Source organism: Maylandia zebra, linkage group LG13 (genome assembly GCF_041146795.1).
Source record: "Maylandia zebra isolate NMK-2024a linkage group LG13, Mzebra_GT3a, whole genome shotgun sequence".
In the NCBI taxonomy this organism is placed as follows: Eukaryota; Metazoa; Chordata; class Actinopteri; order Cichliformes; family Cichlidae; genus Maylandia; species Maylandia zebra.
The window spans coordinates 17,550,436-17,572,596 of NC_135179.1; the positions used below are offsets into that span (position 1 = coordinate 17,550,436).

The window sequence follows — 22,161 nt, forward strand, 5'->3', positions numbered from 1 at the left end:
AAAAGTGGGTGAGCAATGTTTTCTCATGGGGGTTGAATCATGCATGTACAGCAAAAACACAACTCCAATGAGTGGGGAGCTAAAGATGGGGTTTGGGGAACAATGACACATCATGTATCATCTTACATGTCCCATTGCTGCTCTGACTAAAGCTCTAGACAGCAGCGTGATTGAGTAACAACTTACCATAAAACCCCTCCCAACCAATTTTACATCTAAATATGATGTGTGTGTGTTTGTGTGTGCAGGCTTCGTAGTCGTCCCTGAGCACACGTTTACTCAACACAGCATATTACCGTATCCCCTCTGGATCTCCTTAAATAAGATAGATATGATGGCTATGGCATCATGTTCACTGCATTTATCATTGTTAAATTCAGATGAAATCATCCTCACGTTTTCCCTAAAGCACGAGGGGAGCAGCAGAGCATTTCATCCAGCCGCTGCTTTTTCCATTACAATATATGTGAAGTCAGAAAATGTTTACTTTGGTGCGTGACTCTTGCGATTAGTTTTCACACATCTTAAAGCTGTTCCTCTGTGCTGTTGGGCAAAAAAAGAGAGAACAACCTGGCCCAATTTATACATCATATTTTATTCAACAATATAACTTTTAAACTCCAGAGTACAATCAATATAAGGTACATATGACAAAATATATATTTAAATAGAAAAGAAAAAAAACATTAAGGCATCTCATGGAAGAAAGTTAACATTTTTCTTGTTTTTTCTTTTGACAGCATAAATGATAAGATTACTGTTACATTTTCATGTTTATACCTCTAAGGCACTACGGTATGATCACTGCTGAAACCACATTAAAGGGTTTTAGGAAAAGCTGGATAACTTTCTATACCTACAGAGTGGTGACAACATGGTGATTGTCCATGCGGTTTTCAGTGCTGTATATCTACAGTTTATAGTGTTTCAGCAATAAGCCAGAGTGGACACGTGGAATCATAAAAGGCAAAGCAGGTAGTGAAAGATTTCTCATTCTGCCAAAAGTCTGGTGGCATTGTATTAACACTTTAATAATCCCCCTGTGTCGCACATGAACCAGCTACAGGGCAAAACACTGTAATTATCTTTATCACGCAAGCCAGCCTGGTGCCAGCCTGGCTTCTTTGACTGGGACTGACATTAGAAAGTCCAGCTGTTCCTCTGGAGGATCACTGTGGCACCAACGAGTGGTCAATTTGCCAAGTTGTATTATGAAAACTGTCATTTCCTGTACGTGTTCTCGAGTTCAAAAACCTCTGTTATTGCCTCTGTGACCGAAAGCTGTTAGGATGGTATCACAGAAACGCATAAACAGCTCGACCACATCCACCAAACCCGGGGGCAGAGAACAAGCTCTTTCTCACTCTTTCCCTTTCTATCCCCTCTGCGTTTCACACTTACATTTGCTTGCATGCATAAACAAAGGCAATCGCACACACAAACATACACACACACACTCACACCTTCTCACACGTCAGCACACTGATTTGTTACCTAGGTATGTACATGACTTAACTCCTGGGAGTAAATTGTACGAGTAGGCCTGCTGTAACATAAAGTTAAGTATTCTCTCAACTTACAGGCTAATTCCCTCCCTTTACACTTTTGAACTGTTCCTGGACTCCTCTGGAAATTATTACTCATGAGGCAAACTATACAGAAACTTGCACAAATAGCGGGGCGCAGCAGTACTAACCCCTAACAATTAACAGAACAGAGGATGTGATTTACAAGGTCAAAAGCTGCTCATACTGGATACGTGTACATGTACATTTCTATAGATTTTTCTTTCTTACTTACAAATGAGGCACACACTAGTTATTGTATGCAATTCTAGTTTGAACAAAGGGATATATGAAGGTGCAGCTCCATCAAAAACCCATCAGGTTTAGGTTGTGTGTCCTATAGGCCTCGTTTCCTTAGTGCCACTGCTCTGTTCCTGATTTTTCAGGAAGGTGAGACAATCACGATATGGGGAAGACACTGCATTTATTCTTCAAGCACTCCAAAACTATGTCAAAATGATTAATCTTTCAAAATACTAAAGAAAAAGTACTACGTTTTAAGATTGGTGCTTTCTTAATCAACACCTTGATAGAAAAAGATGCCCAGTGGTCATGTTATAGCAGAAGGTGGTCTGACTTGAGCAACTGGAACTGCTGTGCTGCTGTTTGAGACTGAGACAGCCTATATTATATACTGAATGTATATGAAAATGTAAAGTATGTTATGCTGATACAGGCATCTGCTGTGTTACATTGCCATGTTTACAGACTTGTGTGCGCTGTTGGGAACTGAGCCGCTCAGAAAGCGTAGGGCCCTACGATGATGGTGAGCCGCAGCAGTGAGCTGGAGCGGTAGTTCATGGTCAAATGGTGAGTGATCATCTCCAGGTCCACGACGTACTCTCTGGGGCCCGTCAATGGCTTGGTAAGCACCAGCATGGCACTCACATTGGTGGAACGCTGCAGAAAGTACAATCAATCCGTGTGTTAGCATGTGAGTGCAAATTGTATCTTTTTTGACACAGTTTTACATTAGTAATATAGACTCACCAGTCACTTTATTATGTACACCTGTTTAACTGGTTGTTTAATCTAATCAGCCAATCACATGGCAGAAACACAATGCATGTAGGCACATAGCCTAGCCGGACCATTTCTGGCTGAGAGGAAGGCAACAGTGACTCAAATAACCACTTATAGCAGAAGAGTATCTCTGAGTGCACAACATGTCGAACCTCGAAGAAAGTTGGCTTTTTAACTTTTTTAAGATCACACTGAGTCCCTCTCCTATCAGCTGAGAACAGGAAATGGAAGCTACAGTTTTCACAGACTCACTAAAAGTAGAAAAAAGAAGACAGTCATATTGCCTTGTATAACGGGTCCTGATTTCTACTGCAATTGAAAAATGTAGTTAATTTCTACCAGCTTTAGTTACTATGATAACTGATGGTGAGAATCAATGTGGATACTGCTAAGCATCAGGGAGGCTGTGGGTTCTCCAGTTTGTCCCCTTTGCCAACAGGCATCGTAACAATTATTTTACCCAGTTTTTGTTTTGTTTTTTTCCCCATCAACATACCCGAAGGAAAAACTCCCCTCCATCATTCCCAGATTTAATCCTGAAAGTGTTGTGTGTGTTGGCATATATGCTTGTGGCTTGAATTTGGAATATTTCCGCTGGCACAGTCCGCTCTGCCTGGATGCTCATGTATTTGTAGACAATTGATGGTGGGAGACCCTGGCAATCAGTCTGAGCCCGGCAGATGCAGCGACTGCAAGCAGACACAAAAATTAAGACAGACTTTTTGAAACTTCTTGTGCAAATGAGAGAGAATCAAAAGAGCCTGTGATGTTTACTGACTTTTCAGATGTTTGGGTGTAAGGTGGCTCGCAGGGGTTTCTGGGGTAGCAGCGGAAGCCTCCATAATAGTTCCAGCACATTTCATCATCTTGGCAGTTATGGGTTCCCGTCTCGCACTCATTTATGTCTGGTGATGATTGGAAGAGAGACAGAGAGAAAAGTAAGTGAAAAGTCAAATAGTTGGATAACAATTCAAAGCATTTTCAAAGAGAACTGTGTAAGCACAGTCAAAGTTCAGGTTATGTACAAGAGGTTTGGTTTTTTGTTTTTTGTTTTTTGCTGCAGCAGCATTTGTTTTGGCAGTGGAGAGACAGAAGAAGGAACCCGCAGATCCATAAGGGAGGGAAGCCCCTTGTGCAACCCCACAGAGCTCTAACTAAAGCTCTTTCCGTTCAGTACCATGAAAATAGAGCCATCAAGTGTGCCCCAAACCGCAGGGCTATTTCTGGCACAGCAACCTGGATTCATCACCAAAACGTCCCTCTGACACAACAGGCTAGATTCATGGCTCCATCTATAAAGCTTGCACCTGACTGAGGGGGAAAGGAAAAAATAACAGCTCTCCCTTTGAGAACATGCCGGACCTTCAAATAAATCCACTTCAAGAAACCAACATCATGCATATAAATTCACAGAGGTGGCTTAGCAAGGCAACACGAAGTTTGTGCGTTTGCCTTGCCTAACCTCGGCATTCTTTCCATGACAGTACTGGTGGCTTTAAGGTCTGCTTTAGAGGTTAAACAGATGATGACAGGAAGAATAACCACCAGTTATCCTCAAAGAGTTTATGTAGAGGAAGTTTGTTGTGTTGGAAAACAGAGACCGGGGTATGAGATAGATAATAAACGAATGAACACAAAAAGTAAATAAAAAACTGATTTATGGGAGGAAGGAAAGGGGTGGACTGCCATACCTTGACACAACCGGTTTGCCTGGAGCTGATATCCTTGTGGACACTCACAAGAGTAACTTCCTGGATTGTTAACACACTGGTACTGACACATGTAGCTGGACAAACCGCACTCATCGATATCTGCGCAGAAAACATGCACACACAAAAGTAGACAATGAGTAGAACAAGTCAGGCTCTGAAGTCAGTGTGCGTTAACAACCGGGAACGTGTTTGCATGTGGATGGTTACATTTATGCACGTAGTGTGCATGTGTGTGCACCTTGGCAGGAGACCGTGTCTTGAGCCAGCTCGTAGCCTTGGTCACACTGGCAAAGGAAGGAGCCAATCAGGTTGTAGCAGTGGTGATGACAGGGGCTTTCTGCATCACATTCATTCACATCTAAAACAAAAGAAGGGGTTTTACAAAGAGTACAGTGTATGGACACAATCTTATCTTCACCTTCTAGTTGTTACCCTCCAGCGTCCAGGCTCCTGGTTTTCCTTTGTTTGTAAATAGTGCTTTCTTCCCACCCGACCTTGTCTTGGTCTGTTAACTATCCTTCTGTGTTGACTGCATTTGGGTCCACAATCCTACACTTCATGACACTTTTTACCAAATCAAGTAATTTTCATAACCTGTCAAATAATCTGACCATTTTTTTCTTTGCGGAGTTGGAAATTTCCCAGAAGATAGCAGATCTGAACTGTCATAAACTTGTAATCGCTAAATCAGTTCAGTTCAAAAGAGGCAGAAAGACTGATACAGTCTGCAACAGAAACAGACTTACACATGTTTCAGCTTGCGTATGTGTGTTTGTTAAATCACATACACATGTTTCTGCATAGATAGGAGCTGGCAGCCAGTCACAGGTTTTCTAAATATGCTTCAGAGATAAACATCTCTGTGACACACTCAACAGCTTCCTTTGACTTCAGGAGATTTACAGTGTGGATTCAGGTTGCTTGCACCTTTTGTTTGGTTGAGGTGACTTCCTCCAAGGGTCTGCATGTCAAAAAACTGAGGAGTGAGACAAACCCAGTCAGTGTGAACACTGGACTTTGGTAGCTAACTCATTCTTCTACTCACATCTACTTAGTTACCTAACTTTATTTAGGTCATTATTAGCCATATATTTATATTAAACATCTATTAAATTGATCAGTCTAGAAGAACCACTCATCCAGTTCAAGGTCAAGGGGGCAGCAATGCAATCTAAGCAGAGATGGCTAGATTTCCCTCTCCCTAGCCACCTCCTGTAGCTCTTCTGGGACACACACACACACACACACACCAAGGTGTTCCCAAGCCAGCTGTGAGATGTAAAGATGTCTTTTCAGTCGTCTTTCTAGGACGACATCCCCAAAAACCATCACCCAGGAGACAGCCAGGAGATGGTCAGATGCCCGAGCCACCTCTACTGATTATTGATTGTCTGGAGGAGTAGCTATAGTTTTAAGTGCTATTAAAGGTCAGCTTGATAGCTTTTATTATATACATTACAAAAGTACAAAGTCTTGATATTGATGCCTCTGCAAATGAGAAAACGATGCACACACACACAGCATGGATTTTCAGTGGCTTACCAACACAGCTGTGGTTGTTGCTGACCAGCTTGTAACCTGTCTTGCACTCACAGTAGTATGAGCCCGGGGTGTTCACACACCTGTGCATGCAGTAGTGGGTCGTGGCACACTCATCTCTGTCTGGGGGTACACAAGAGTCATGCAGAACAAGTTTAAATCGGTTAATAAAAATCACATAAAAAAGCATTTTATATAATAAAGACTTACCGACACAGAGGTCTCCATTCCTTTGGTAACCTTGAGCACACTGGCACATATAGGAGCCTCTGGTGTTGTAGCACACCTGTTCGGGACCACAACTGTGACTGCCTGTCACACATTCATCTATGTCTGCAAAAAACACACACACATGCACACACAAACTGAGACAAAGCTGCATGCAGTCAATTATACAAGAACATATGGAAGACAAAGCAAAGGGACGTGCCTGGACCGCATGAGCTCTGTGATGTGTAAACTGTTTTCCACAGGCAGCAAAATGTGTGACCACTGACACCATCACATTACACACATGGGCATAAACACACATGTTCACACAGAGAGCAGGCGATTACATAAAGACGGCTTTTATCGAGCAGCTCTGGGTGAGGGGAAAAACACAGATCATATCTTTAACTAACAAGACAGTTATTTGAAGAGGGAAGTATGCATGTGTGTGTGTGTGTGTGTGTGTGTGTGTGTGTGTGAGTGTGAGTGTGAGTATGAAAGAGGGAGAAACACCTCTACTGATAAGTCATGTGCTGTCTACCATAACGCTTTTGTCATGGTCCTGGGTCGTTGACCCAGCGTTTTGTGTTTTGTGACTATTTCCCTCTGTTCTAGTTATTCTGTGTCCTCCCCCCTTGTGTCCGGTTCGGGTTCTAGATTTCCTGTTTTACTTTGTAGGTCTGTGTCTCGTTATGCCCATTAAGTTCCAGCTGTGTCCCCTCCTGTGTGCCATTTCCTCATTACCTGGTGTGTGTATTTATAGTTGGTGTCTGCCTGTGCTCCTCGTCGGCTCGTCTGCGTTCATCCATGTATCACTGCGTTCCTCCGTGTAGCTCTGCATTCTATGGTGTTTCGTTCCTGTCTCTGCGTCTCTCTGCCCCGCACCCCTTTTGTATGGTCTCAGGTTTGTCTTTAGTTTCTCCCAGTTTAGGTTTGTAATTGCTCATGTTGAGTTGCCTGTTTTTGCCACCACCACCACCTTGTAAATAAACATCACTCTGTCATCAGTTCGCTGCATCTTGGGTCCTCCTTTTCCTCCACACCACACGGCTCCCTCCGCCAGCCGTGACAGCTTTGCTCTCAACAGACATCCATCAACTTAAAACAGACCCAAACACATTCACTTTCTGTTTCTCAACCCATAATTCACATGTAGTGAGATGATAAAAGTACGGCGAGCTTTAAAGGGGGTGAGAATGAATTCCAGGAGCGCAAACCCAAAAATGACAAACCCACATTTACCTCCAAGATGTCTTAAATAAATGTTGTCATACGTACAATCTGCATGAGCTGTAATCTGAGCTTCTCTGTTTAATGTCTTGGTAGCAGCTCTGGCCGCACGTGCATGTTAATACATGTGAGTGCCTCCCTTGAAACTGTAGGCCTTCCTGGTGTTTATAAGGAGGATGAGAACGTGACCTCCCACACTGTGTGGTAAAAGGAAGATGGCAAAGTGCAGGCTGCGGTGTTCAGCTTCCAGAGGCGACTTTCCAGAGTTTACTCTACGGAAGAAACAAAAGCTAAAAGCGCCTTTCTGGCATAGATAAGGAGCAGAGGTATCACTGTCTAGATTTTGAGGCATAAAGAGCTACAAAAAGAGCTCCAAGTCAGTTTTGGTTCTTTTGTTTTAAGGCTGATGCTCTAGTGTGACATCCACTGGTTCTGAACATCATGTATAACACTTTAAAGAACTGATTAAACCTCCAAAATATGAGACGCCAGTGAGACGATTCTACGTTTAATGCTGATTCTACGAACACATTTCCAACTTTGGATAGTTCAGAGCCAGATCTGCTTAAAAAAGGCTTTTCTCATGGTTACCTCCCAACATACACACACACGCACACAAACTATTAATATGCCAATGGTGTATACTCTCATCTCTGAGGCCCACCAGCAGGCCTCTTGGGTGGTCTGATGCAACCCATCATATGCAGACAGCCACTGGGAATTGGTTTAACAGCATGACAGACAGTTATCCTCAATACCACACACAAGGGAAAAGAAGAGGGTACTATTACTGCATTGCTGTTTGGCACGTGTGTAACTTAACAGTAGTCACAAGAGCCTGAAAGGTGTAAAGCTATACGAAAAACCTATAGTTGCACTGTGTCCTCTAGAAAACATGACATTAATAACCTCCCTGCAGTCTTTAGATAAAAATCAAATACAACTGAAAAACAGAATAAATGATCAGTCGACACATTCAAATCAGTGCAGGACAGTTAAAAGTTCTGTTGAACAAATAATTCAACTCATATTTCCCTGGAAATGTTTCATGCGATAGACCTGAAGAGGATCATGCCCTTCCCTGAGTGCCTCAAATGCCTTATATTCCAGCCCCACAGCTTCCTCAATGAATGGGACTGATGCCGGTGAGAAATTGGCTTGATTTGCTGCGCAAGAGCCCGTGAAAGAAAAGCCAGACAGAAGGTAAGTTGTCTTCACTCCCTAAAGGAAAGAAAGGGAAGAGGGCTGAAAGGTTCTCAGCTCTATGGGGGCGCAGTGATAGGATGAAGTACACTAGGGACAAAAGCAGGGCTTATCTAAAGGTCCACCTTAGAGACAACAGGTGCAAACTGCATAAAGTGTGGAATGCACACATAAGGATTGTTGCTCATTGACCCACTTAGTAGAGGACAAAGATGAAAGCAGTGCTGCTCTGGAAAATCTGTGTTCTGATGTGGCTTGAAAGACATCTAGGAAAAGACATTCGAAAACAGCACCAAATGTCAGCAAGAAACCAAGTGCCAGGATTGCTCAGTATCACACTTTGGGATACTGTCCCAGTATCCCAACTCAAAGGCTCAATGACACTATTGTCATTATATTCCAATGCCTCTGTCACTGCTAGTGCAGCATCCAGGTTTAACCTGTAAAAGAAATCTAACTCAACCGATTATGAACAGAAGATTTCACACATGCAATGTATGTAAACATTTGATCTTTGTGGTAATACCAGTACCAATGGTATTACCACAAAGATCCAAAGGTGATGGGTATAAATACTGGGAACAATATATAGCCTAAACCTGGCAGCCAGCTGGGGTTTGCATGAGTTCTCTCTGGGTACTCCGGCTTCCTCCTGAAGTCTAAAACCATGAAGCTGAATGGTTATCTGGTGACCTGCCTAAGGTGTACACTGCCTTTTGCTCAGTGGCAGTTGGGATAGGCTCCAAGAAAATGGATGGATGGAGTGAAAAACAATCACCTTGCTATACTGTTGAAACCTGTGCTAAGTAGCGGGTTGATGGCAAACTACGAGCCTTGACAGGTAAATATGCAAAGTAGCAACACTGTGCAAGAAAAATTAGGTTGAAGTGGGTGTCAGAGAAATAATGGAAATGTAATCTTGCATATGTATGGCACGAAGAAAACGTCTGAACAAATGTCAACAATTACTTAGACAGAAGACAGCAGTCAGAAGCCAGGATCAAGTCCCTGTGACTCATAACCACACCTACTTACTGGAGGTATTTGGTGATTCATTTAGACTGGAAATGCCTTGCCTTCTGGCTATATAATAGATTCAGACAATACAAGTCTGAAAAAGCAGTCTTGTGTGTTCACGCTACCCTACCGCCAGACATCAACAAATCCGTGATATCAGTGAAATGCTCTGTGTGTAAATACGGCAACTTGCCACGTCACCACACAGATTCACTCAAGTTGCAAAAGCATAGCTGTGTTTGCTTAGAACTAAACACAAACTGGCAATGCCATTATTTTTACAATCATTTGAACATTAATAAATAATAATAGCAAATCAGTTCACAGTTTAACCTCCTTCTGATTGGTCCACACTGCATCCCCAGACCCAAAGGTTTAATATTCAGGCCTGAAACATGCAGTTCCTCAATTGACCACTTGAAGCTGGCTCAAAAAGTGAGTTAATCACCTACCTACAGACTGCCGTATTAAAATACTCTACTTTGAGTAGAGGAACCTGCAAACTTGAACTGAAACTTCTCCAAGGGGATGCCTACTGGATATTACAGTATATCATTTGCAAACAGTGAATCCACAATGATTAAATAAGGAAATGTTGTTCTGTATTTTATAACTATTATATGGTGTGCACAAACATGTCTGTAGTTCCTTACTGGGGGCCCTAGGACGTGCATATAATTTCTGTACACACATAGTTCCATGCAATGTTTAACCTGTTTATGGGTTTTCAAATGTATACTTTGGTCATCTTTGAATGTGGATGAAGCACATTATCTCTTTTGTTAATGTTGTTGTATTGATGATTGTTGTATACATATACTGTATGTATCAGAAATGCCACGGACAGAAAACCACAGACTAAAACGCCCCCATTTTTTCTTATTGCCACGGCACATTAAATGTATTGCATATGTATTTTGGAGTGCTTAGATTCTTATTAATAGTTCCTTAAAGATCCTTGTTTGAGAGTGTATTAGAGTTTAACATTATAAGAAATTAAGGGAACAGCCACTGTGACTAACAAAGCAGTCGCTGTTCAGTATTTAATGGGAAATATATTTTATGGAAAGCCTGTTAATATCGGCATTGTATTTAACATCAAAGTGACTTAGGACCATACAAAGCTAACCACTGCAGCTAGCCAGTATTAGAACTACTTTCATGTTCAAATAATGTGACATTAGCGCCAAAATGTTAAACTAGAATCATAACAGCAGTTCACAAACTAACTTCAGGGGATAAGCCAGTGCTCATGGGCAGAATGAGCACCTCTGACTGAACTTAATGTTGACTTTCTTCTGACTTAATTCAGGACAAATCTGAGCCTGAGCTGCTCCACATGTGCCAGCAGCTTCAAGGCGAGATGGCCACTCCTGATAGCAGCATTTGCTCATGTTCTGCTGCCAACCGGAATTACATCAGTGCATTTGGACTCATTTTAGTGCGACTTAGCTGGCATGAGTCCAGCAACATCTATGCCACTGTTGGTCAGAGTGGCTCTGGCTACCTAAATCAATGAACAAGGTGTCAGGGGTGTACAGAACATATGTTTGATCTGTGTCCCAGCATTTTCCTCAGCAAGGTGTAGAGACCATGAACTCTTCTAGTAAATGGATATGACTAAGTAGTTTGAATGTGAACAGTGTAGCTCCTATGAAAATTCTGTGTGCGGAAAAGTCAGAGTCATCTTCCCTCTCCTGGAAGAAAGCTTGGAGAGGTCTAAATAAAAGCATATGTGCTGAACACAATCCAAAGGTTCATTCACAGGAATATCTTGCGGTAACTGCTACTTTGTCACTAAACCTTTAAGGAGCTGCCAATACAAAGTTCCCCAAAACTTTGTGTAAGCATGTGCGTGTGGGTGTGTTTGGAGGGGGGGGTGGGGGTGGAGGGGGAGTTTATCCCACATTGGCTGGCTCCTAGGTCCCATAAAGTCTCCACAGTTTGCCATGCTGCACACTCGACAGGAAAACTGCAACAAGCCATCAAATGTGATGATGTGTTGCGTGTGGGGAGAAGTGACTGTTCCCCGAGGTCAGATTTTTGTCAACGTTTATTCAACATAGCTTGCAAGTTTCTTCCAAGAGCGAGCCTGCTGTAACATCACAGGGAAAGATAAGGCTGTCCAGCAAGAGAGTGGAAGATGTGGAAGGAAAGAATGAAGAAAAAGGGTGGAGGCTTTTTTTTTTTTAAACAAAAACTGGCTTTTTTTAAGATTTGAAGTTAGATTTATGGCCGTGTGTGCATATGTGATGTCAGAGTTAAAACCTCCTTGCTTTTCAAGGAGATTAATTCTAAATGCCTTGTGGGAGCTGGGGGAGTAACGGGAATGGCGGCAGCTCAAAGAATGTGAGTGTGTGTATGTGTGTGTTTATGGATGAGTGGGTGTGCGTGCATCGGAGGTCCTGTTTGAGGTGCTCATTAAATGGCCTTTTTTAGAGCTGCTCATGTTTTATGGAATGGAGTGATGCACTCTAAAAAGGTGTATATATGAGTTTTAGTGGGGGGGAAATTAATATATATATCCAAAATGGGGGCCTAAAATTTATTTGGCTTGAATTCAGAACAATGTGTGGCGTGCTCCAGATTTATACTGACATGATAGGGCTTGTTGTAATTATCACTTGAGAGCGTTTAATCTTGTTTTCACTGAACCACTGCAATGGAAAGCAGGAGCTGATCCAAAAAACAAAACAGTTGGAGCCATCCTGCTGTTGGACAGCATCTCTGTTTCCCTCTGATTATTGGATAATTCAATCTTTGGGCAAGCAGGGGGCAAGATGTGTGATGTTAATAGCCCATAAAATTTTACAATGTCAGATTTATCAGCATGTCATACACCATCTATTGTAATATCATCCCTCGCTGCACGGCACATTGTTTCATTTGTGTATAGTTCTCTCTGCAATGCAGTGTGAAATGCAGCTATCGCTGGCTTGAATGCAACCCCAGGACGAATGGGAGTGGTGGTGTTCCCCTTTCAAAGCAAGTCCAAACACAAAGCAGATAAGAAATCAAAGAATTCAAGACACTAAAATCATATATTCCGTGTATTTTCATCCGTATTAGGGCATGAAATATTTCTATGCTCTTGCTGATAGCACCACTCCCAAGATTCCCCTCTCATCGCTCTCATTGTTCAGGAGAAACGGGAGTTTTAATCATGCTGACACTCACTAACTGATTTGTGAGTTTGTTCCACACGTTTGTAAAGGTCGGGCACGCTCTTGACGTTCTTGAAAATCCGTCCAGTGTGCCAGCCGCATTCCCTACTGATAATAATCCTTCCTGTTACTCTGAAAATGTCTAGAAAAACAACCAAAAAAAAGAAGTGCTGAGCAATTCTGCTGCTTTTCAGCGCGAAGAAGATCAGTCGCTCTGCTCGCCTGACATGCCAGGAGCTGGGCTGCAGTCATTTACAGCCCTTAAAGGTAATTTCCGACACCGAAGGAGTAAAGCTGCAAAAACGAAAAAAAAAACATGTTCAAAATAACAGCGGGATCATTCGAAGAAAAGCAGAAAAAGTGCGTTAAACATGGCTCGCGATTGCATGTGTGTGTCAACCAGCTGAGAGCGAAGAAGTGATTTATAGCAGCCCTGTGTCCCTTTCCATCATGAGGTAAACGGAAAGATCAACACATGTAAGCACATCAGAGGAGGAAGCATCTGGCCACTGGACAGGCACCGACCTCAGGGAGAATAATAACAACAACATTAAGCGCCTGCACCGAGGAGGCACGGCAAAGCTGCTTCCCCCTTTTCTCCTCTCTGCCATTGTTGATGTGATGGCAGCAAGGAGCCAGTAGCAAACCATAAGCAATAACAACATACTGTACAGCAACACGGCTGAGGCCAAAAACAGGGCTGCCTGCATGATGGTTTGATTATATTCACAGAGGCTGAAAGACACTCTCTGGCAGCGTAAGGAAGCTGATGAAATACTGTCACCATGGTATACCCATTAAAAGATAGAAAGGCTGGAAATCATTCTGCAAAGTGTATTTTTAGATTCCATGTGTTTATTTTTCATGGAGAAAGGGGGGGGGGGGGGGGGGGGGGGGGGGACAAAACTAAGGCTGTAGCTGTTTAAATCGTTTCTATGATCGAGAAATAGAAACAGTGTTAAAGGAGCTTTGTGTCATTTATCCGAGGCTGAGAAGTTGCAACATCAGCAGGCCTCCTGGCACCGTTTTCTAATGGAAAGTGAGCTTTAACTGTCAGAAATCGAGCATCTCTGAATCACTTCTGCTGACTTGTGAAAGTTTTGTGCAGATCACATAAATTACCTGGCTTACACATATTGTGGCCATGGAAGATCTCTCTGGTGGACACAGTATTTCATGGTTTCAAAACTGCCTTTGCCATTTCAATTCTGACATTACTTCTTACTTAATAGCCAGGTGCTGATTCGCTGAGCTTATATCCAGGATATTGCCCAATGTAGAGCAGTAACATGAGCTGGAGGACTGATCTCATCTCTAGGGAACAAATTGACTTCAGTTGTCACTCAACTTCCAGAAGAAGTCATATTTTCCCTCTATACAGCACTATGCAAGCAGATAAAGAATATACACCTATTTCCTTTTTTTCTAGGAAAATACTAAGAAATGAGGGTTGGCTCAAGACCTTTGCAGAGTAATATACAAATAATCATAAAGCTAATATGAAGTGAATAAAGTATTCAATGGCTCAACACTAAATAATCCATTTAGAGCCTGACTCTGTAATTCTGTAAGGCTGTACATCCAGGAAACACTTGCAACTGTAACAGAAATGCCAAAGTTATTACAGCTCATCCTGACAGGAAGTTGGAGCAAAATGTCTGTACCAAATTTCATGGTAATTCACCCATCTAATCTATCGCAACAACAAACTATTTTTGACCCAGAAAGCATGTGCAGTTCAAGAGCCCGAAGGTGCAGCTGCAGTGTAACAGGTGCAAAAGAGCCGGGCAGTAAAATCACAGGGCGCTAGAATAGCAGCATCGTGCAGACGAGCGCAAATCACGAGTTTGGGAACAGGTGGAAGGTATGAGCTTTGCTGGTAATAGATAGGTTCAACGGGGACAAAGGTGTGCTTCAGGTGTCTTACTGCCTGAGTAAACAAAAGCGGGTATGTTTTCATTAAACAAATCTTTTGTGTTTGATCCAGCGTCCTCCTGCTAAGCAACAAAATTGCTGCATAATGTTTTAATCTAACATCTGGCGTATACTGTATCCGTTTAATTTTAGAGTTGAAGGCTTCATTCTCTGTGAAAAAAATACAAAAACAAAAACAAAACGTTTTCCAAATTTCTGTCGCTTATTTTTGGAGAGGAAACAAACACTAACAAGATAACATCTAAAGGAATTTCCTGAGAAGGAAAAAAAGAAGAAAAGCATTACAGCAATCTGTTTAACTTCACATCTTTTTACATTGTCCATGGCATGGCAAAGGCTCATGGTTGGGGCTTGTATCATCAACTGCACATGCGAGGATGAGCCAACAATAAGTGGAACTGTAGGAATTAACTGTAAAGGTCAAATAGTGAAGCCTGTTGGCAGCGTTACGCTGTGCTTTGCAACCGCTGGGCTCTCTTTCTTCGCTCCGCTCCCTGCATTCCTGCTCCTCGCAGATCGATCCGATGCTTATCTGTCAAGGTGGTGAGTAATTCCTACCATCACAAAAGATGGGAGCAAACGGAAAAAACAACCACGGCTAACATTCCAGAGATATTCCTCCCAAGTGCATTGCATCTGTGTGGAAAAATGTTATTGCATGCGCTTGGCCTTGTTCGGAAAAATACACAAGTTCTCCGTCATGCGGGGCTTAACGGCCTTAATAGAACATATTTAGGAAAAATTTCCGGCCACTGCAGGTGAAGAGCGTACAGGCAAAGCTGAAATTAGTCAGGCATGCAGGTGGTAATGTGGCCTACATGACCTCAAGAAACCAGACAGGTAAACAGGAGTGGCATGTTGCTTCATACTGCAGCTCATGAGTATCTAATTTAGAGATGAAAAATAAATAGGCACCAGCCAAAGTATGTAAACTTAAGACCTGCGAGGAGAATAACACAACCCGCAAAGACATAAGGTATAATTATCTGTCAAAGATTATACTGAAGATGCAGTTAAGCTGGGATTTCTAAACTGTGAGGGTGTATTGTCATACAGTATGCTTTAACGAATCTAGAAACAAGAGCTTCACACTATTCTCCTGATTTATGACCGATTCAGCTGTCATTTGTCCGAGGAAGTGATCTCACTTGGAGGCATCACCTGGCGGGGTACACAAGTGAATGTATGTTGTATGTTTTTGGAGGGTGGGTGGAGGTCGTGGAAACGTGAGGAATCATTAAGCTGTCATACATATAGCCAAGGTTCACAGCTTCTCTGCTTGGCTGGAGAAAGGTGCCAAGTTCCCCTACACTGTGTCACTACAACAACAACAACACACGCTTAAGCCTCTGTTCTCACTCGGGACCAAAGGGCTTTATAGCCCCCTTTTGCAAACAGTTTTCCGCACAGGGATGACTGCTCAAGCTGCAAATCAAACAAAAACACGAGGTTGAAGAGTGTTATATATTCTGTGGTCTGTTTTGCTTTTAATCAGCATAAAGAATAACGCACTTAAGAGAAGCTTTTCCTTTTTTTTCAGTTTCATTTGCGCTGTGGAAAATTGGCTTCATTTTTTTGCAGCGCTGGTAGCTGACCTCTCTGCTATTCGCCACACACTCAGCAGTAAGTCACTGAAACAGCAAGCAGCTGCACAACCCATGACGCTGGTGCAACCTGGCTTGGTCAGTGCTCCGGCACTTCTGTGGTTATTTAGTCAGTGTCCGCCTTTCATCGTCCCCTTTGCCCTACCTGACTCTGCACTCCAGGTTTCCTCCACAGAGTGGTGAGTTTGCAGGGAAGGAGCCTGATGTAAGCGCTATTTGATACACTGAGGTTTTCCCCCATTGAAAGCTAATGGGAATTCCTTTGGTAGCAAGATATGTACGTAGCTGTTCGGAAAGGCTGCTGCGGTGCAAAAACGAAAAGATAATTCTGTGTCCAAGAACAATTGGCTCATTGTAGCTCTGTTAACTGTAATGACAGAGAAACTGGAGACTGATGTAAACATGGATTATATCATTCGAGCAGTGAAAATATACGCCCACATAACAGCATGAGACGCCTTCCAGTTAAAACTGCAGTCATTTCAAAGCAATAACACTGACAGCAACAGCCTATCATTGTTTAGCCCATGCACTGAAACAGCTCACCAGTGAATAGGTATTATACCCATGCCAGCTCGCTTATGTGGTTACTTTAACTGATATGCTGCCATGTTTTACACTCTAATAAACCCTAATTGGGTTCCAATTCAGAGAAACACATAAAGCACCTCACACATATCTTTGTCCCAGGTGTAAAATCAAATTTGTTACTTTCACTGGAGCGCTACGACCGCAAACCTCACCACACAGCCACACACCACATGGTGAGAGGAGTTTTTAATCACTGAACACATGTACTGTACTTTACTGCACTTTGTTTTTGCATTAGATTTATAAAGGGGCGTCTTTTCCACTTAACTCTCACACATTAAGACAGATGGTAACTAGATGTACTGTATAGGGTTACAAATGATTTCAAATATTCTCTCTCTTCTGTGTGGCACAAAGTAACAATTAAGGGCACTAGTGTGTGTGTGTGTGTGTGTGTGTGTGTGTGTGTGTGTGTGTGTGTGTGTGTGTGTTAGTGAGACAAAGAATGAATCTCCCACCACTCCCTATTTGAGAAGATCAAAGAGTTTTTCTCAAACACAAGATCACACCCACGCAGTCTTTGCGCAGCTACCAAAACCACAACCTAGTAAAGGCGCAGGGGATATCTACTGTAGCTGTAAGGGGTACATGTGAGCACATAGCTCACCAGAATTTTACAAAAGCGGCTTGATTTCCCCCCCGAAGCACAGGACTTCAACACCCAAAACAAGAAGAATTTAAGGAAGAAGCTGAACTCTGGCCAAAAACATCACGCTGCGAGCAACCAAAGGGTTTTGAAAACATGACATCAGAGTGGAAAAAAAACAACAAAAAAATGAGAAGCTTGCAACACATCTGGCAGCTATGCATAGTTAAGCTGTTGATGACTGTCAGACAGATGGATGAACAGTTCACCTTTTGAGCTCTCAGCTTACTGGGGCTCTAAAGTCGTTAGCAAGTAATTATCAAATACCTGCGTAGCCCTGCCAAGTGTAAAAAGAGCATACTGCTCTTTTTAAGGAGATAAAAACACTTTGAAAAACAATTCTGCCACTACACTGCAGAACACAGCAGCTAGAAAAAGGGGGGTGGCTGAAAGTGTATCTATATTTTTAGGATGTAATCTGTCTCACAAAGGACAAAGACCTATAATATTCTGGAAGATTTAAAAACTCTTGAAAATAATGTGGCAACCATCCTTTTTAAACCTCTGGACTTTATTTCATGGTTACACCTCTAGTGCTGCTGACAGAAGCCAATTTCTCTCTTGAGGAGTATGTCAGCACCACTTCCTGAGATAACCGTGTGTTTACACCATGTGTTGCTGTAAAGCACTTTAAAACAAAAAAGGAAGCCAATTTTTCATGGTACCTCCCACAATCATATATCTGTACAGGGAGAGAGGGGGAAAAGTTTCTGGGCTGCTGATATTACCTTTGCAGAAGTTCTGCTCATCTGCAGCATGTCCTGGTGGGCACCGAATGCTTTGAGAAGGACCCCTCGGGGGCTGAGGCTGGTCTGGTGGGACAGCAGGGACAGGATTGTCTGGCAACGGCACCTGCTCACCGTCCTTACTAATATAGATGACGGCGCTCTTTGGAAGGCAGAGGTATCCACCAAAGTGGTTGATACACTGCATCCCTCCTTTGCATGCGTCGTCATACAAGGCACATTCATCAATGTCTGAAAGAAAGAAAGAAAGAAAGAAAGAAAGAAAGAAAGAAAGAAAGAAAGAAAGATTGCAGATATGCTATTTATGCTATTATTGTATTTGGATAAAGTACAACTTGCATTAAGCTTACATGGAAAAACGTTTTTTTTTTAAACAGGAGTATAAAAAGCTACATAAATGTGTAATTTCTCACCTTTACATTGCTCTCTGACTCTGTCGTACTCATAACCCTCTGTGCACTGTGAAGGACATACAACAACGCATTGTTTAGTATCCTTTCAGGAACTCTCGAGCTGTACATCAGTAAATGAAAAAAACTGAGCAGCATGCATATGTCAGGCTGTATTAAACACAGACTGACAGGTAGAAAAAAGGTACGCTTACTCACTGTAATAGAGACCGGCTCTTCAGCCTCCTGAGAGAGAACATGTGCAAAAACCGCACAAAGACACACACAGATCCCCAGCATGTCGACCAAACGTCGGAGAAGTACTGTAACGGGATGCGGAGACGTCAAGTGGATTGAGTGTGCAGGACCATTTTTGCCTGACATGCCTACGATTTTTAGTATCAATTATAACATTACTGATGGCATTACTCAACGAGTCCCAACATTTCCCCCTGCTGACGTGTTGTTTATGTTGGCACCGCTCCAGGTAAATCTCCGACTTCAACCGAGTGTTTTTTCTGTCGTTTCTTTCCTAAAGGATTAGTGCGTAACACGCGTAAAGATCGTGCGTAAACATGCCCCCTCTGTGCCAATCGGGGTTATGAAAATGAAGGCACGCAGACCTCGGGTTGATTAATATTTTGTACCTGCCAAATACACGTCTTTCCTCACACAAGCTGCCTAATCACACGGTAACGTGCGTGTCTATTCTTGATTTTGCTTTGTTCATCACAGTTCAAGATCCTGACACTTGTTACTGGACAACTCCCTGAAACAAGCGAACTGCAAGAGAAACAAGTGCCACCGGAGTTTTACTCACTTGTTTCAACAGCTTAACATTTTTCACATTCGATGAATTGATTTCATTGTTGGTAAGAACGATGTGTGCAAGTGCTTCGTCATCCCGTGATGTCTTAGCTACATACCTGCAGTTACCTGCGGATATCCAAACTCTCCCGGCAAGCCGAACTAAACGTCCCCGGCGTCTTTGTTGTTGCAAGTCCGACTGTGCGCGAAGCAGGGTGGCCTTTATCGTGCAAACGGTGCAGTGGATGTCAGATGCTTGGCGGAGTGCAAGCAGCGCTTAAATGATGAACATGCGGTTAGTACAGTATGACACACTGGGGGGCGGTGTACCGGGCAGGTTGACTCCGGGCTTTTCTCTCACCGGGGTGCAGTAAACCATCAGCAAGTTTCAGTGGCTCCCTCTATAGACTGATGTACAGTGAGGGAAGTGGATATTCTCAGAAAAACAGATAATACGGTATTATTATCATCAGCCAGTAATCTATTAAAACTCTTTTGATTGTAAATTCATTAAGAAATGCCTTTCACATTTTAGGTTATATGCAAAAGTTTGTGTTCATGTAATAACATATTATACACATAAGGACATAGCGGTATCACCTTCATTTCTTAGTTTGTTTGTTTTTCTGAGCCAATGTGGAGCTATAAGTCATTACATTTGTAGAGGCCTGAATTATTTCTATATTTTACTCTACAATTGAGCCTCAGTTACTTTGTTGGCTGTCACATGCAAACCCCTCTCATCCTGTGAGACCTCAGTGCCAGTGTTATGTACAGAATGTGTGAGCAGCAGGTGGTAAATCAAATCTTGTGTTGAAGAACTCTGTCAGCAAGTACTACATTAGCCTCTAATACATTTCATGGTGTTTACAAGATGCCTGCACTTTAGGAACATCTGCTGGATTGGCATGGCTGCTGGGATTTCCCATGGGGGAAGAGACAGCAAGCGATTGTGTTTGTGTGCATGTATGCATGCATGTGTGCCAGGAGCTTGCTGATATAAGCAGGGCTAAAATGGACTTGGCACCAGCCCCTTTAATGCTGACCCCCAGACCCTTTCCTTAGAGGGTGTTCATAAAAGAATAGAAGATATATTCTGCATGGCACAACATCCTCATCCTTCCTTTCTTTGGAAAAAAAAAAAAGTAGATTCTCCTCAACCTCAAGAAACTAATTATAGGAGTCGTGTAATCACATTAAGATGTTCATATAAGAGCTGTATTATTTCCAGTAGGTCTTTTAACAAAACTACTGATTTGTTCACAGATAATAATGCATTTGGGTAAACATTAGGATATGCATGCACACACCTTTACAAACAAGGACAATCACAAAAAAGAAACAACTGTACAAAATGTTTTACTCTTCACTAGAATTTTATTGTACTTGGTAGGCTATTCAACACATGCACAAAAACAGTGAGATAAGACATTTCATTAGTAAGAAGCATTTTGAAACCGTTTATAGAGATTAATAGAAGATTTTATCCAAGACTGATGAAAGAGAGGATGAGAGAACATTCCCTTTGGTCCTGTTCCCCACTGGAACAAAATTAGACAGTCATGCTTGTAAATCACAGAGGCGAGGCTGAGCTGGTTAGATCTCTAGGTGTGACCAAGTCTCCCTGTGAATGTTACTGAAGTCAATAAGCCCGCCCCTACACCCCCACAACCCCCCCCCCCCCCACACACACACACACACAACAAAAGTATTATTCTAAGTAGTACAGTGCACAGATGCATTAAAAGAGAACATGCTAAAAACAAGTATGACCTACATTGATGCAGGTATCCCGTTTGGACTCCAGCGAACAAGAGGGGAACATTATATGAACATAAACATACATTTAAATGCCAGAGTGATAGATTGGCCCTCAGCTTAACATAAGTACTGCTCTGAGTTTCACAACTTCTCTGTGATCATTATTACCTAATCCCCAGCCCTCAGTGGTGACTAATATACATGAACCCACACACAAACATACACACATTCATTCTTGGGAACTGTGTGAAAACTACTAAGAATCTGTTTATTTTCCACATTTAAGAAGTGCAAAAAAAAGTAAGAAAAAAAAAAATCAAATTTAAAACCATATTTTGAGTTCATAAACCAGAAGAATATTATTCCAGGGGAAAATAGAGAAGCCAGCACTTTGTGACGTTTCTTTCAATGCTGAAGGCAATGCATCAGGTACTGTTGGCAATTGAGCATTAGCCAATCAGTTCCTGATGCAGTATCATCCACATCAGAAAGCTCTTCCTTCACTCCAACATCAGTGTAGGGGTAGCTGAAGCTGAATAATTTACAACACATTTTGATCGCACGCCAATACGTCCTAGTGGTGAGAGGAGCAATGCAAAATAACCCAAACTCATAACAACAAGCCAATTATTATTCTTTTCATCCTATGATAATACAATAGCCAATACTGTACAGTACACATCATCGTAAGTCAAGATGGCAGCAGAAGCATCTGGAAAGTGAATTCATGCAAATTCCAAATGGGCATGCATTATGAAAGAGCTGCAAGAGATGAGGCTGCACTTCAAAAGACTGTCGAAAAGAAATTTTTAAAAAGTGGGGAAGGGGGATGTGAGAGAAGGAAGAGCAGACAGAGAGGGTGTCTGTGAAATGCGCTTGTGTAATTGCAGTGACATCTTCATTGAGAGTCCTCCATCTCTTTCCTGTGTGCTCCAAAGGGCGTCGTTGACGCCGGTCGATGTGCAGAGCAGCCGAGGCGCTGTGTTTAGCATAATCCCAGAGGCCATTGTGAGAGCAGC

The 22,161-nt window shown here is 42.4% G+C and overlaps 1 protein-coding gene across 1 annotated transcript; it reads right to left on the reverse strand.

Annotated features, from left to right (window-relative positions):
* Positions 1-575: 575 nt before the first annotated feature.
* Positions 576-19,698, reverse strand: efemp1 (EGF containing fibulin extracellular matrix protein 1). The gene is made up of 11 exons (XM_004551712.6): positions 19,501-19,698; positions 18,794-18,897; positions 18,599-18,644; positions 18,168-18,416; positions 6,050-6,172; positions 5,843-5,962; positions 4,539-4,658; positions 4,280-4,399; positions 3,367-3,493; positions 3,085-3,277; positions 576-2,465 (listed from the first exon to the last, which is right to left on the reverse strand). The coding sequence occupies exons 2-11, from the start codon at positions 18,872-18,874 to the stop codon at positions 2,304-2,306; spliced, it is 1,341 nt and encodes a 446-aa protein (XP_004551769.1). The 5' UTR covers positions 18,875-18,897; positions 19,501-19,698; the 3' UTR covers positions 576-2,303.
* Between the last annotated feature and the right edge of the window lie 2,463 nt (positions 19,699-22,161).

Coding starts and splice junctions, on each gene's coding strand:
- efemp1 (XM_004551712.6), bottom strand. CDS start 18,874: ATGCTGGGGATCTGTGTGTGTCTTTGTGCGGTTTTTGCACATGTTCTC. Junction 18,417..18,598: donor AGTCAGAGAGCAATGTAAAG/GTGAGAAATTAC, acceptor TCTTTCTTTCAG/ACATTGATGAATGTGCCTTG. Junction 5,963..6,049: donor GAATGGAGACCTCTGTGTCG/GTAAGTCTTTAT, acceptor GTGTACCCCCAG/ACAGAGATGAGTGTGCCACG.